The sequence below is a fragment of the Martes martes genome (genome assembly GCF_963455335.1).
Source record: "Martes martes genome assembly, chromosome: 8".
Lineage (NCBI taxonomy): Eukaryota > Metazoa > Chordata > Mammalia > Carnivora > Mustelidae > Martes > Martes martes.
Window position 1 is genome coordinate 61,293,690 of NC_137895.1, and position 15,294 is coordinate 61,308,983.

Here is a 15,294-nt window from a genome sequence, read left to right on the forward strand (position 1 = left end):
ATTTGCTAAATATAATGCTAGACACTAGGGGTAACAAATTGCATGCTCATAGTAGAGCTTTTTTATGTTTTTTTATTTCTTTTTTTAGATTTTGAGAAAACAATTTGAATTAGAAACTACTTTGGGGGCGCCTGGGTGGCTCAGTTGGTTAAGCCTCTAACTTCTGCTCAGGTCATGATCCCAGGGTCCTGGTATCAAGCCCCACATCGGGCGCTCTGCTCAGCAGGGAGCCTGCTTCCTCCCCTCTCTCTCTGCCTGCTTATGATCTCTCTGTCTCTGTCAAATAAATAAATAATAAAACATTTTTTTAAAAAAAGAAACTACTTGCATTTATACCTGTTATTTTATTTATTTATTTATTTATTTATTTATTTATTTAAAAGATTTTATTTATTTATTTGACAGAGAGAGATCACAACCAGGCAGAGCAGCAGGCAGAGAGAGAGAGAGAGGAGGAAGCAGGCTCCCTGCTGAGCAGAGAGCCTCATGCGGGGCTCGATCCCAGGACCCTGAGATCACGACCTGAGCCGAAGGCAGAGGCTTTAACCCACTGAGCCACCCAGGCGTCTCATTGTACCTGTTATTTTAAATAAGTTTTTGTCTGCTTATTTTGTGTGATATCTGCTGTTTGTGGAACACGGAGCTATGATCCAGGTGCTCTGCTCAGTATTTTATATGTTATGTCATTTATCGCATACACTTTATGGACCCTCTCACCACTTGTTGAGTGTTTTAGGTACCTGTCACTATGTAAGCATTTCCCCTCTTTACAAGGAGGAACCTAAGCCTGAGAGAACTGGCAGAGCTGGAATTCAGACTTGAGATAGGTTGTAGTTGTGGGTGTGTGTCCCACCGGAAAAGATCTTTTAGTAGTTGACTTTATGGTAGAATTTTCATCTACAGTTTAAGTAATAGAGAATCAGATTATTTAAAATTCACCAATTCAGAAAAGAGGCAATAGAAGATTGGAGTTAATCTTTTATAGAACCAGTATTGTATCTGTTATGACCAGCTTTAAAAAAAAAAAAACAACAACAAATTTCTGCCCATTTCAGCTAATACAACTATTGCCGTAAACCTAGGATCAAGTTTATAATGAAATTTTTAAAAATTAATTCCATAAAATCAAGCTGGAAATTCATGTCTTTTCTTACATCCAGTGTCCTGTGTAAAGATAGTCCTCTTATGCTGATGGCTTTAAAAATTGATAGTTTGAAAATAATCTCTTTTTTAGTAAATTTTCGCATGCTGTACCCCCTTTCTTACAGGTCCTAGACTTCCATTGACTTTAGTTTTGTATTTAAAAGAGAAAAAACCCCCAACTAGAGTATAAAGTAGCTATAATTGGACATTCCCCTGCCAGGGTATCGCCCCACCTCAGATGGAGGTGGATCCATCCGAGCATCGCCCTGCTTCCCTGGTTTCTGTGGGTATAGTGGAAGTTTTGAATAGTGTTTGAAGGGTAAGGAACAGCACTATTTGCAGTTAGGACCCAGGGGCACAAACTGACCTCAGTCCATACCCACTTGCTTTATTGTTGACCTGATTATCTTACCACAGCAAATCGAGTATGGTTTTTATCTTGCCCATTTTTCTTATAGTTTAAACTACTTGTAAGTGGGCAGGCTTCTCTGATTTTAAATGGCATTAAATTAGAATTAACAACTGAATAATTCAACTGATGTTGTACAACTTAGAACACAGACCAGACAATAAATTACTGAATCTAACATTCTGAGTATTTTCTAGTGTGCCTTTAACTTTTGCTGGGCACAAATGGAAATTCTCAACTTCTGACAATCATAAAAAGGGTTTGTTACTGTTTAGTAATACAAATTAAAACACAGCTGGGAATGAAGTAGTTAGCCCAATCTTACAGACATTAGCCTCCCTCTGTTTATTTCCGCCTGTGTGTATTCCTAGAAGCAAACAGCTGTGCATTCAATTTTATTCTTTATTCCTTTACTTAAAATCTGGATTTCAAAAGTAGCAAACTGGGCATTTAGGCTTAGAAAAATTGCTTTATCTTTTTCAGTTGAAACAATGATACATCCATAATATTAAAATATTTTTTGAAATAGATTTACCCACAATTTCATATAGTTGTGGCTATAATTTACCTAACCTTAAATGGTTTGCCCAGGAGGTTTAAAAAAGTATAAGGGCAAAAAAAAAAAAAAAAAAAAAAAGAGGGGGGGTCTGGGTGGCTCAGTCAGTTAAGCGTCTGCCTTCAGCTCAGGTCATGATCTCGGAGTCCTGAGATCGCAGGGAGCCCCTGGTTGGACTCCCTGCTCAGTAGCGAATCTGCTTCTCCCTCTCCTCCTTTTCCTCACCCTCTGTGATCTCTCTCACTCTCTCTCAAATGAATTAATAAAATCTTTAAAAAAAAAAAAAGGTATAAAGGCTGCAAGAGGATTGGAAAGTTCCTGGACTCTTTTCCCTACCTCTTCATCCCCTTTTCTCCAACCATTGGTGACAGTTTCTTACAAAGATTATGCAGTACTGTATAGTTATAATCACATTATATTCCATTAGTTTCTTATTTTCAGTGGTTGGTTTTTCTAATTCTTTGTATTAATTTAACTCTATAAAAAATCCCTGAACATAAATTCCTTGAAGCATTTTCTTTAGCTAAGTTCCTAGTTGTAGAATTTCTTGGTCAATGAGTATGAATTTTAAACTTGACACTTTATAGTTAGGTGTCTTAAACTTTAACTTGATGGGGGACAGGGAACACAAAAGCTTTATAATCTTAATATTATTCTAGAAAGTAATTTTTTTGCTACTCAAATACTAAATTAAATTGATAGTAAAAATAGTATTAATAATAGCTTACATTTATGAAAGAAAGCAGTAAGGCTTTTGTTTTCATTTAAATCAAAGGATTTTTGTAGAAACCCTGGTCTTATGAAATGTCTGGCACTCAGGTTCTTTGTTTTTGTTTTTAATTATTTAAGTTTTTAGAAGTTCAGGTCCCTTCTTAGCAGGAACATGTTAATATTTTATTTTAAAAATGTTCAGAACATTCCCTAAAGAAAGAGTAGGAAAGCTTAAGAATTTTTATGGAATATTTTCTTTTACTTTTCAGCTTTACCTCTATATTTTTTAAAGCAAGAGAAAAGCAAATTCACAACTCATTTTGACTCACTTACTGGGTTTTCTGGATCTTTGTTTGTTTGTTTTTACTGGAAAAATGTCAGAAAACTTTCATCTGCATTGGCTAAAAGATGTTTTTGTGTCTTTCTAAAGACTGAAGTGTTTCTTCATTTGTAAGAACATCCTTTATGTACTAAAAGCTAATAGGTTTAATAGTTAGCTACCTATTAAAGCAGAGTCAGTAAGTACCCCGTCTCACTTCATGATTCTCATGTGCACCCAAGATTTGAGAACTATTTTGAACTCTTAGATTTTGCAGGTAGGATCTTGCTCAAAATAATAGTTGAACCTTTTCTAGATTTAAAATGGAGCCTTTACTTTCCAGAGGATGCTGACTGCTCTTGCTTCTCCAGGATTAGCAGTTATTGAGATACTGATATGTTGAGAATATGCCAGTAATACAATTTCTAGGAGCAAAACTTTCTGGCATTGAGAGAAGAGGATTTACTATAACATATGTGCTTTTGGAAATTAACCAAGATTGAGTATGTGGGTGCCAGCTTTAAAATGGAACTGAAAATGTTCTTTCCTTTGGGGCAAAAGAAAGAAATATAATCTCAATTATTCAAATTAGATATCCATTTTCTAAACAGAATAAGTAGATTTTTCTGGAGCCATAAAGTAGTCTTACTTTTGTTCCCATAATAGAGATTTGCACACACTCATTTAAGTGAATGTCCAAAAAAAAAAAATTATTAGTCATCTAATGTGAGTCAGAAATCATTTAACTTCTGAAAAGCAATTGTACTATGATGCAATCATTTTGGGGGAAATGCAGGAAGTTCACAGTTAGGTTTATTGCTTTAGCAATTGCTTTGTATTTATGTTGAAATACAAGTTTGTTTTAATATAAAATGGAATTATTATACATTTGCCTTAGTTTAACGTTTTTCGTTAGTACAGAACTTAAATAATTTGAAAGGAACAAGTTGCTATTCCAACTTTCATCTTATTCCTACTAGAAAGTTCTCAACATTAAATTCCTTTATTCAACAAATTACTGAGTTCCTACTGTGTGTCAGTCAAGCTCTGATGTTTTTTCCCTGTCAGCTTTTTGTTTGGTGATTTTAAAATGGTGACCCTAGTTTACTGCATTATTCTTTCATAGGAAATGGGTTTATACTTAATTTTAACCCTTCTTTCACATTAGAGTGTTACACTGAACATTTCTGGGGGAAATGTTTTCTTGTGAAGCAATTAGACAAAGAAAATAGGTTATTTGTGGGTAAAGTTGATTTTTCTTTAAACATGAAATTGCTGGACATAATTCATCCCTTTAACTTACTGCCTTGAAGACAATTTTTTTCTGTAATGTTTTAATATTTAAAGGAACCAAAATTAAAAGGAAGTCTCTCTCTGCAATTTCTGGTATGGCCATTCAGGTTTGTTTGTTTGGTTTTTTTTTTTTTTTTTTTTTTTTAAGGATTTTACTTATTTTTTTGATAGAAAGAGATCACAAATAGTCAGAGAGGCAGGCAGAGAGAGAGAGAGGGAAGCACGCTCCCCGCTGAGCAGAGAGCCCAATGCAGGGCTCCATCCCAGGACCCTGGGATCATGACCTGAGCCAAAGGCAGCGGCTTAACCCACTGAGCCACCCAGCCACCCCCAGCCATTTGGTTTTAGGATATTAATATATTCCTTGTCAGATCGCTTTGTGACTTTAGCTAAAGGATGAGGCACTGGAACATTTCGTCTTGTAAGAATGGGGCCTTATGAACAAATTCAGATAGAAATTTCATTCCAAGTATTATATATTAGCAAGGTAGTAATAACTAATACTTGAAATTATAGGGGAAGTAAAAACTAGACAGTATAATTAGACAAGTTACAATTTAATTTAGTAAGTATAGAAGGGTCAACATTCATAATTACTTTGGAAAAATGCAATAGGCTTTTTCATTTTCTTCAAGTTTTTATAATCTTGATGTGTCATTTCATCCCTGTTGTTTTTTTTTTTTAAGATTTTATTTATTTATTTGACAGACAGGGATCACAAGTAGTCAGAGAGGCAGGCAGAGAGAGAGGAGGAGCAGGCTCCCTGCTGAGCAGAGAGCCCGATGTGGAACTCAATTCCAGGACCCCGAGATCATGACCTGAGCCAAAGGCAGAGGCTTTAGCCCCCTGAGCCACCCAGGCGCCCCATCCCAGTATTTTCAAGGAACAGGAGGCTATTACTACACCGAGTTTTCAATATTATTATTTGAACATTAATTGCTAGAATACAAAATATTTTTTGTAAGCTGATTTTTACTAATAAATCAGAGACAAGAAAATTCTAGCTTTATTTTTCTCTGTGTTATAACTATTCAATTTTGCTTTATCTTTTAAAAGAATAGCATTTTATTATATCCTGTAAATACTATTCCTTATGTTGATTTTCTGGTTAGTTGAGAATGTGTTTTGTTCATGAAAAAGGAAAATAAGGCATTTCATTGAAGAATGTTTTTATAGGGGAGTAGCATAGAAAAATAACCATTTGTGTGTATTTTAAGTTAATACACTGAATTCAAGCTTGACTTAGGCTACATGTATCCTGGTTTTTAATAATTTAAAATTTTAAATAATTTAATAATCAACTAAAATTTATACAGAATGCCAAAGTATCTCTCTCTCTCTCTTTTTATTTTTTAAGATGTTTACTACTGTCTCAAATGTTTTCATCATTTCTTAAACTTCTTCATTTTATGTTACATTTGTCATTTATCTGGTACTTTGGAGGATAATTAATAAAAGTAGTTCTCAGTCATGAGGTGTACTCAGACTTTATATAAATCATTTGTTTAAGGAGTGCTTGGGTGGCTTAAGTCAGTTAAGAATCTGCCATTGGCTCAGGTCATAAACTCAGGGTTTTGGGATTGAGCTCTCTGCTCGGGGAAGTGTCTGCTTCTCTCTCTCCCTCTGCTGCTTCCTGCTTGTGCTCTCTCGCTCTCTTTCTATCAAATAAATAAAATCTTAGGGAAAAAAGTCATTGTTTATACCTTTTGGTACGTTTTCCCATAGAAACCATATTGTGGAGGTAAATCTGTCTGATGTGTAGTACTGATACTATGGGAAAATTTAATTCATTTGCAGTATTTCTTTGGACAGGTGCATCCCTCCATTGTAATCTTGCAGAGATTCTTTTTTGCTTTCCCCCTCACTTTTTAAGCAAATGTGATGGAAACCTGTCTTCTTCACTTCTGCAGACAGCTCTCGTGGCTTGCTCTGGCTTCTCTGGCGGAAGTTTGTTCCGGGCACATGGAAGCTGGGGAGAAGAGCTACATCAACATGTACAGACCTGGGCTTCCTGTTTGGCACTTCCTGGTCTTGACCGAGGTGCTTGGCTGACTCTTCTACTGAGAACTAACCAATGTGTCTTCTTTTTCTTCACTGTTCTCTCAACTCATCCGGCGCATCTTTTCTTCCTGGCCCACTTCCAGTAGGGACACAGTCTCACTTCTTTCTTCTGCTTTCCGCAAAAGCAATTTCACAGCCCATGTGGTGGTTTCTACGGGTGTGAATGTATGTGTACGTCTTTTCCGTATTCATTCCTTCTTTCCTTCCAGTTGCTAGAAGATGAAAAATGAAACTCTTTCTACAGTCCCCCTTCCTTCCATAGCCCTCTCCACCCCATCCTGGCTGTTTTTTCTCTTTTTTTTTTGGTAGATCATGTCCCATCAATTTTGTAACCATAAAGGTGTTATAGGTCTTTGGATATTAAAAGGCTGTTTCATAGGGGCACCCTGACGACCCCCACACATTTTATCACTGACGTTAGGTGGTAAGGTTTAGGGGAGCCAAGAGCAACAAGGCCATTTCAGAGTTCAGGAGAGAAAATCGATTTAGAGGCTATGGATATAAATAATAACCATCGTGCCCATATTTGAGGAGAGAGAAGAAAAGGAATACAGAATTAGCCATACATTTTACTGTTTTACTCTTTACAAACCACTCTCTCTTTCTGAGTTCCTTGTGTTTGAAGCCAGGCAGGATGGACAGAGGTGGGTAAGGACCATAGAACTGGAGAAGAGGAAACGAGGACATCTCTTGAAGTAGAGCACCAGGAGGGAAGTTCTGCAGGGTCTTAACTATCCTTTGAAGCAGGAGTTCTTAACCTTATTTATTTATGTTATGCATGCACACACATATTTATGATTGCAAAGCAGGCCAATTAAATTGAAATAGAGAGGTGATATTTTAAAACAATTTTTGATATTGTAAAATCTGCTTCTTTATTAACACATAAAGCCTAGAAGTGAGACTGTTTTTTGAAGTGGTAACATGTAAATGATATTTCAGGATATCTGCAATGACTATAGTATGATAGAAAATATATGAATTCTGATAAAAATGAGAAGTGTTGGGGCACTTGGGTGGCTCAGTGGGTTAATAAGCCTCTGCCTTTGGCTCCGGTCAAGATCTCAGGGTCCTGGGATCTAGCCTCGCATGAGGCTCTCTGCTCAGCGGGGAGCCTGCTTCCCCCTCTGTCTCTGCCTGCTGCTCTGCCTACTTGTGATCTCTCTCTGTCAAATAAATAAAATCTTTAAAAAAAATGAGAGGTATTGCTCATGTAAGTCTGATTTGTTTGCATTTGTAATTGAAGGAAATGCTAAATTTCAGTGAGAGATCAGTGAAGGTAGAGGGTAATTTCTCTCCCGTCTGACTTAATGAATTTCTGAATCCCATCCCCAGGTCCCTGTATTCCCCCCTCCGATTCCCTAGGATACTATTTGTATGGACAGAACAAAGCAAAGGCCGTCTTCATCTAAAAATTATAGTCCCTCTATGCCTGGGTGGCTCAGTCAGTTAGGCTGCTGCTTGGCTCAGGTTATGATCCCCTGGGATCGGGCTCTGCATCAGGCTCCTTGCTCGGCAGGGAGCCTGCTTCTCTCCTGGCCTTTGCCTGCCACTCTGCCTGCCTGTGCTCGCTCTGTCTCTGACAAATACCTAAAATATTTTTAAAAAATAAAGTAAAAATTATAGTCCCTCTAATGAAATAAATTATACCTGTCCATAGAGAATGCAGGGAAAGCCTTAGAAATGTGAGCTGTAACAGGCACCAATCTAGGTACTTTTTTTACATACTATGTTTGATTTTAGATATTTCTTTTATTTATGGGTAGTGTTTAACTTGTGCCTTTTTAGAAAGATGTGTGAAATGATAAAGCACAGTGCAAAATAAGATGTAAATGAAATCAGCAGTTGAGTTGGCTTTATAAAAATAAAAGCAAAGGGAGCCTATTTTCTATACAGGGGCAGGTTGTCTTTGCTTTTAATGAAGTTCAGCAACTTTACAGAACGAAGATAACTAAATGAACATTAAATTGAGCTAGGGACGAGTCATTTAATCTCCCTGCCTCTCAGCTTTTCTCTGTACAAATTGATGCCAGTTAACTATCCTGTCTACCTCAGAGGGCTGTTGTCAGGAGTAATGAATGAGATAATTGAAAGTAAACACTTTTAAACTGCAAAGCGCCTTACAAATATGAGATGTTATCATTATTAGTTTTGGTGTTGTTAATGAAAAGTAAATCATGAAATTCAAAGGGTGTGAGGTGTGGCCAACACAACTAAATCTAAGACATAATTGTACAGTAGATACTGGTGGCCTCTGTTGTTCACATCCTTCATGTGTCTTTTTGATACAGTCACTCTCCTTGAGTGATCTTGTTTTCTCACATTAATCCTTAGCCAATGGTGATACCTCCTCTAAGTTTTTATCTCCAGCCATCTTTCTCTCTACCATCAAACTGATTTTTCTGTTTTTACATGTGGGTGTCAGATAAATTGAAGTACTCCCAAGTAAACACATTCTCCTCTCATCCTACTGCATCCGCCGCCCAATTTTTCCCTCTGCTTTTCTCCTCAAAAATAACGACCAGTCATCTCTCCTCACCCCGCTCCCCCAAAAAAACCCAACCCACAGCACCCTGCTCTGTCCTCTCTGAAGACTCCAGTCTTTGGGATACACCCACTCAGATTGTATAAAACACTTTAAAGGTTACACTTTTGGAATTGGTGAAGATTTTTCTCTTGATGGGGTGAAGATGATATTCCCACAGATGGATGGATAGGTTGTGCATCTTCTAAGAAGTATCAAGTAGGTTTGGTTTTCTTAATTAGGATTATGTAAGTTGCTTTGTAAGAAACTTAGTCTGTATCTGACCTACATTTAGTTCAGGTTTATGTGCATGCATTTTGACCTATGTCTGATGCTCTACAAACTTTAGTTGTTTTACGTATAACCTGGGGATATGAGTGCCCCATTTCTTCTTTGTGAAATCCTAGTTTCCTTTCTGTTCTTAGAGTAAATCTTAGATCAGAAAAATCTTATTTCTGATTAAGAACCTTTTATTGTTAGCATCCTAGACATCATTTTTATAGATCTTTGGACAATATTTAATTCACCCACATCCTTAATCAGTGTTAAGTTGGTAGCAATAGAATCTTGGATATTCAGGGATGAGGTCTGAAGTATAGAGTAAAGAAAAGAGTTCAAACCAGAAACCTGTAATACCTGTTTAGCCTGTGCTGTAACCAAGACTGAGCAGATTCTCTGCAGGATCCACTTTGGGGAAGTTCCTACACCTAGTGGCTACTGATGTCTTTTATCTTCTAAAATTTCTGTATGTTTTGGTCAAACTATTCAAACACACAAACCACTTTAAGGGGTGTGGTTGTATCATAGTTACACTGTGAGCCATGTTAAAGAGGGTTCACAAAAGGGAAAGCACTTAGTATTGTCCCAAGTACCATTATTTAACTGTGGTTTCAATTTGTAAAATATATAGAAGTGTGAAAGATTTAGTAACGTTTCAGTAGCAAAGATTTACTGAAGGTTGACTTTGGAGGCACTGTGGCAGAATCCTAGAAAAGTACAACATTGGTACATGTGTGTGCTAGACGAGTTTACAGACTTGGGAAATTAGATGTAACTAAGAAACGTGATTTCATCCTGAACAAGTGGTTAACCAGGGTGCTTCTCCAAACACGGCTGCCCCATTGTTCACCGAAGTACTAGAGTTTGTTCGCGCCTTGGATACCAGAGGCTTATTGTCTTTTGCATTGCTCCTCCTACCTCTTCCTTACTTCCTTTAAAAAGGAATGAAATGTTGGCAATTACATTTAATGTCCCCGTTATAATTATTTGCACATTTTACTTTCACGAATGGCCTGTTTGAACATAAATGTGATTCAGATATTATTCACTTTAACTCCCAACTTCTTGTTTTTTAATGACAACAGCTAAATTAGTATTTAGCCAGGGCAAAAAGCTCCTCCTTAGTTCTTTAAAGGAAGCCAGTTAGGGGCTCCTGCTTATCCTGCAAGACAGAGGCTTCATCATCTTAAAGCAAGGGGGTGTGGACAGCCCTGGCTTTTCGTAAGGAGGAGTGGGCCTCGAGGTTCCACAGACTTTGGGAGATTAGAGCTTCATTGCACATGGACTCTGATGTCCACATCCTGAGTCTCAGCATCTCACTCCTTCCCCTATTTCTAAAATAAAATAGAAAATTAAATAAAAGAATTCCTTTCCACCCTTTTCAGAAATAATATTCTGAACTTACGGTACCCAACATGTCCAACTTAGTGTTGTGGTACTTCCTGGTGCAATGATTTTTCAGTTGGTGAGTTTGATGTTGGAAGTAGTCTTTTTAAAGTCTACTTATGTCTAAGCTAAGTATTGAAAGACCACTGGGGGGAAAAAAGAAAAAACGAAAAAGAAGGACCACTGAATTCGGTAGATAAGAAAGCTATTTTTAGAAACAAGAGGCTTTGTGATTAAGAAGACAGACTTTGGGGGTCAGAAAGACTTGGATTTCACTTCCAGCTTTATCATGACTAGCTATGTCTTTGGGCAAGTTATTGAACCTTTCTGAATCTTTCCTCAATCTCAAATGAGGATATTATCTAATTTATGGACTGTTGTGTAAGGGCTCAGTAACGAAGTATGTATTATAGCACATTGTAAATACTCAATAAGTGAGAGTGTTCTCGTTGCCATTCCTTTTAAGTCGAATCAAAGTAGAAGATGGACAACTTTTAATAGATCTATTGTGAAGGTATGAGAGGTCTCTTAAAATACATACTTTTTCATGTGTTTTATGACATGGGATTTTAGAAATCTGCTTAACCTAATTAAAATAGTTATTTGACAGATACTTATATAAGGCATACTGTGTTTCAGGTCTTTTCTTACTTTTATAAATTACATTAATTCACTTAATCTTTATAATTACAAAGTAGATATGATTATTTTTGATAGTTTATAGAAGAAAACTGAGGCATAAAGGGATCATTGAGTGCCTGAAGGTCCCACAGATGGTAAGTGGTAGAGTTGGGGTCTGGCTCCAAAGTCCTTATTCTCAATGCAACACTATGCAATCTCTCCTAATGTTCTTTTTTCTAAAATAAAGTATGTGTGGGCTCAAAAAAAAAGAAAAATAGTAACAGTTCTCTTCTAATGCTAAAACATAAAAGAAAAAAAAGTCCCAAATTAGAGCAGGGTTGAAGAAAGTTTAACCTAAATTTAACACTTAATTTTATCTAGCTTTTTCCTTGTGTTATTGACCTCATTGAAACCTATTGCAGTTACACAAACACACTGTGGTACTAAATGTCTTGTACCCAGATGGCAAAAGATAACACGGTGTTGCATCATTATCTCTGCTTTTGCCTCACTTTTTTTATTTAAGTGTCTTGCTGTCTTTTCCTGGGTAGGATCATTGTGTTTGTACTCTGTTTTCATACATTATTGATTATCACCCCTAAAATGGTGTGCCACTTTTCACATTTGTCCCTTCTTTCTTTCTTTCCTTCTTTTTTTTAAAAGATTTCATTTATTTATTTGACAGAGAGAGAAAGAGATCACAAGTAGGCAGAGAGGCAGGCAGAGAGAGAGGGGGAGGCAAGCTCCCTGCTGAGCAGAGAGCCCAATGCAGGGCTCGATCCCAGGACCCCGAAATCACGACTGGGCCGAAGGCAGAGGCTTAACCCACTGAGCCACCCAGGCACCCCAGCATTTGTCCTTTCATACCTCTGCTGACTATTGGCTGCGATCCAGGAGCTTGACTCTCTTTGCTTATACAAGGGCTGTCAGCTGTCTAGGAGAAGTAACAGATCATGATTTCTGTAGCCTCTGCAATTTTAATAGTTAAGTATCAGGCTTCCATGTTGATAGCTGTTATGAATGTACATAATGATAAACTGAACTTTAAAAAAAAAAACAGAAACCTAAAACCTGTGTGTTTCCCTTTTTTCCCTTTGGTTCTTTTTGGAAGTAGTAATGACCATAGCAGCATAAATTTAGTCTTTTCTAATTTTGTGGACCATTTGACCTTTGATTTGTCACTGTGTGTCTCTTTTTTTTGGTTTTATTTATTTATTTATTTGAGAAAGAGAGAGGGAATGAGAGAGAGAGAGCATGAGAGGAGAGAGGTCAGTGGGAGAAGCAGACTCCCTGCCAAACAGGGAGCCTGATGTGGGACTCGATCCAGAACTCCAGGATCATGACCTGAGCCAAAGGCAGTCGCTTAACGAACTGAGCCACCCAGGTGCCCCCCACTGTTCGTGACTCTTGTCTGTTAATGTGCATTCCACCTTATACTGCACTTAAATGTAACTAACAGATTTATCAAATAAGCCACAACTTTAAAATTTCTTTTCTATGTATTACCTTTCCACTACCAAAAAATAAAAAGTAAAAGAAGTTGCTAGCATATATTCATACAGGCAGATAATACATACTCTCTGTATTCATTAATAAGATGGTACTCTTCACCCACCCAACCCCACCTTTCCCACCTCGTTGCTCACCCAATTGTTAGATCTGTTTAGGATTGTTTCCCGCTTTGCATATAGATCAGTGGTGAAAGCGTTCTTCAGGGTAACCTTGGAACAATAATTTGATCTTAGATTCTTCTGGGAACCAAGGAGAGCTAAAAAGAATGTGTCTTTCAAAAGGGATGAACTGAATGTAGCTTACTTAGAAAATGAATAAAAGTGTCAACAGATGCAATACCTTATTTGATTTAGGAAACTGTGCAGAAAGAAGTTTTGATTTTGGTGTTGGCCTCATGCTTATGTAAGATTCTATAAGTCTTAGGCATCTTTTTCTTTTGCTTTGGAAACATGGCTACTGGACGGATTCAGTCTTGATGTTGAGGTAATTTTTTTGTGGTTCTTAGTTTACTGATACTTTGCAGGTTTTAAAATCCTATCTTTTCCCTATTGGTTTGATCTGTGTTACTCTACAATTTTTTATTCCATTTCTTCCATTCATTTTATTCATTCAGTCAACCAAAAACTGTTTATTCAGTCTGTACTTTGCATTAGGTGGTGTGTCCTTCACTGGGGTTACTGTGGTTGAGCAAACACAGACGTCCTGCTGGAGTCATTTTAATGAGGGAGATGGGCTAAATCAGTTGTCAAACAAGTCACTGTGAATTACAGCTGTGATAAGGTTAGTGAAGAAAGATGCGCAATTTCATAAGACTAGTCTGTAGGTGAGTTGACTGAATTGAGATCCACAGGATAAGTGGGAATTACCTAGGTAGAGAGGGAAAGGCAGGTCACTGCAGGCATAGAGAAGCGTTGTGAGAAAGCCCCATGGAGAGAGGAAGCCTGGTGGGTTTGCAGGACTCAGGGAAGGTCTCTGTATCTGGAGTGTGTAGACAGAGAAGTCTTAATCAAAGTGAGGTGGGGGAAGTAGGTTACAGGTTCATTCTAAGCAGGACCGTGAAGGCCATGTTCAAGATCTTTGTGTTTATCCTTAGAGCAGCAGTGTTTTGAGATCACATTTCATTTTCGAAAACCTCATCCTTTGAGAAGAAATTAGAGAGGCCCGAATAGGTGTAGGAAAACTCATTAGGCTGTTGTAAATGTCATTTTAATGAGTTTTCAGTTATACAGTGGTGCCCATATTTCACCATCTTTGTGCTTTGTATTTGGGATTTGCGTGGTGGAAGCTTGTCCCTCCATCTGCCTTGCAGAAGGACCCAAAGTCTACTAGCAGGTAAGTGAAAGCGAAGTTTACTTGAGACCTCTAGCTCTGTGGCCACTGGTCTCAGGTGATCACCTGTTAGTCTCAGAGAATAAGCTAGGGTGAATTGAGGTCTGAGTTGTGCCTTCTGATGAGGTCGTTGGTTTCTTATATTTTGTCTGTTAGATGTGAGACTTGGGGTGGTCGTGGCAGTGGTGGTGGTGGCAATAGCAAATACATGCGTGTCAGAGACTGTTCTGAGTGTTCTGCATACATACCTCTATTTATTTCTCATCCAGTCTCTTGAGGTGTGGGAACTTCTGCGTTCTCTACTTAGAGATGAGGATGAGGCCCAGAGAGATTTATGAAATTGCAGAGCAGGGTATGAACTCAGGTAGTTTGCTTCCAGAATCCAAGCTCTTAAAACCATTCCTCTAAGTGGGCAGAGGTCAGAGGTGGCAGGTTAGAGAGGTTAGAGCCCAAGTTCACATTGCATAATAAGTCACAGAAGCAGGACCTCGGCCCAAGCGCTCTGACTTCAGAGCCCCTGCAGTGCTTCCAGGGGAGTTACATGTGTCAGGAGAGTAGTTCTCTTTAAGTCGAGGAAGGTCGTTTCCAGTGTCTGTAATTAATTCATTTTAGAGTGGCAACCCATTTTCCTTTAGTGTTTTCTAAACACCATATAAATCAGTAAGAATGCATTTTATATATAGTTTTGAAATCACATTGTTTCATCAAGGTATACTATAATTAAGCTTAATTTTAGATAATAAAGTGTTTTATGTTGAGAATAATTAAAAGTGTATATGGTACTACCACCATAAAGGAGACAATAAGAAAATACAAAAGTGTTGATGAGCAGCTAGAACTCTCCCGTAATGTTGGCGGGAGTGCAGGTTGCTGCCATCACTTGGTCATACTGTTTGCTACGACCTTCTGAGGCTGAACACAGGCATATCCTATGACTCAGTAATTCCTCTCTTAAGTAAATACCCAACAGGAATTTGAATATACGTTCACCAAAAGACATATACAAGACCATTCGTGGAATAGGTGTATAATAATAGCAAAAAACTAGTTACTACCCAAGTGCCCGTCCTTAGTAGGTAAACAAGTAGTGGCATAATTCACTTAATGTAATAATATAATATTATATTGTATAGCAGTAAGAATAATGGACA

At 37.7% G+C, this 15,294-nt stretch overlaps 1 protein-coding gene across 6 annotated transcripts in view; it reads left to right on the forward strand.

Moving 5' to 3' along the window:
- Positions 1 to 15,294, forward strand: part of PLEKHA5 (pleckstrin homology domain containing A5) — a 236,352-nt gene that overhangs the window by 24,969 nt on the left and 196,089 nt on the right. The window contains exon 4 of one of the 6 annotated variants that reach the window (XM_080812523.1): positions 406 to 2,166. The exons of the other annotated variants lie outside the window; for them this stretch is intronic. Coding sequence (XP_080668649.1) covers positions 406 to 526 — 121 coding nt within the window. The 3' untranslated portion in view covers positions 527 to 2,166. Of the gene's footprint in view, positions 1 to 405; positions 2,167 to 15,294 lie in introns of those variants that run through there. 6 annotated transcript variants of the gene reach the window in all.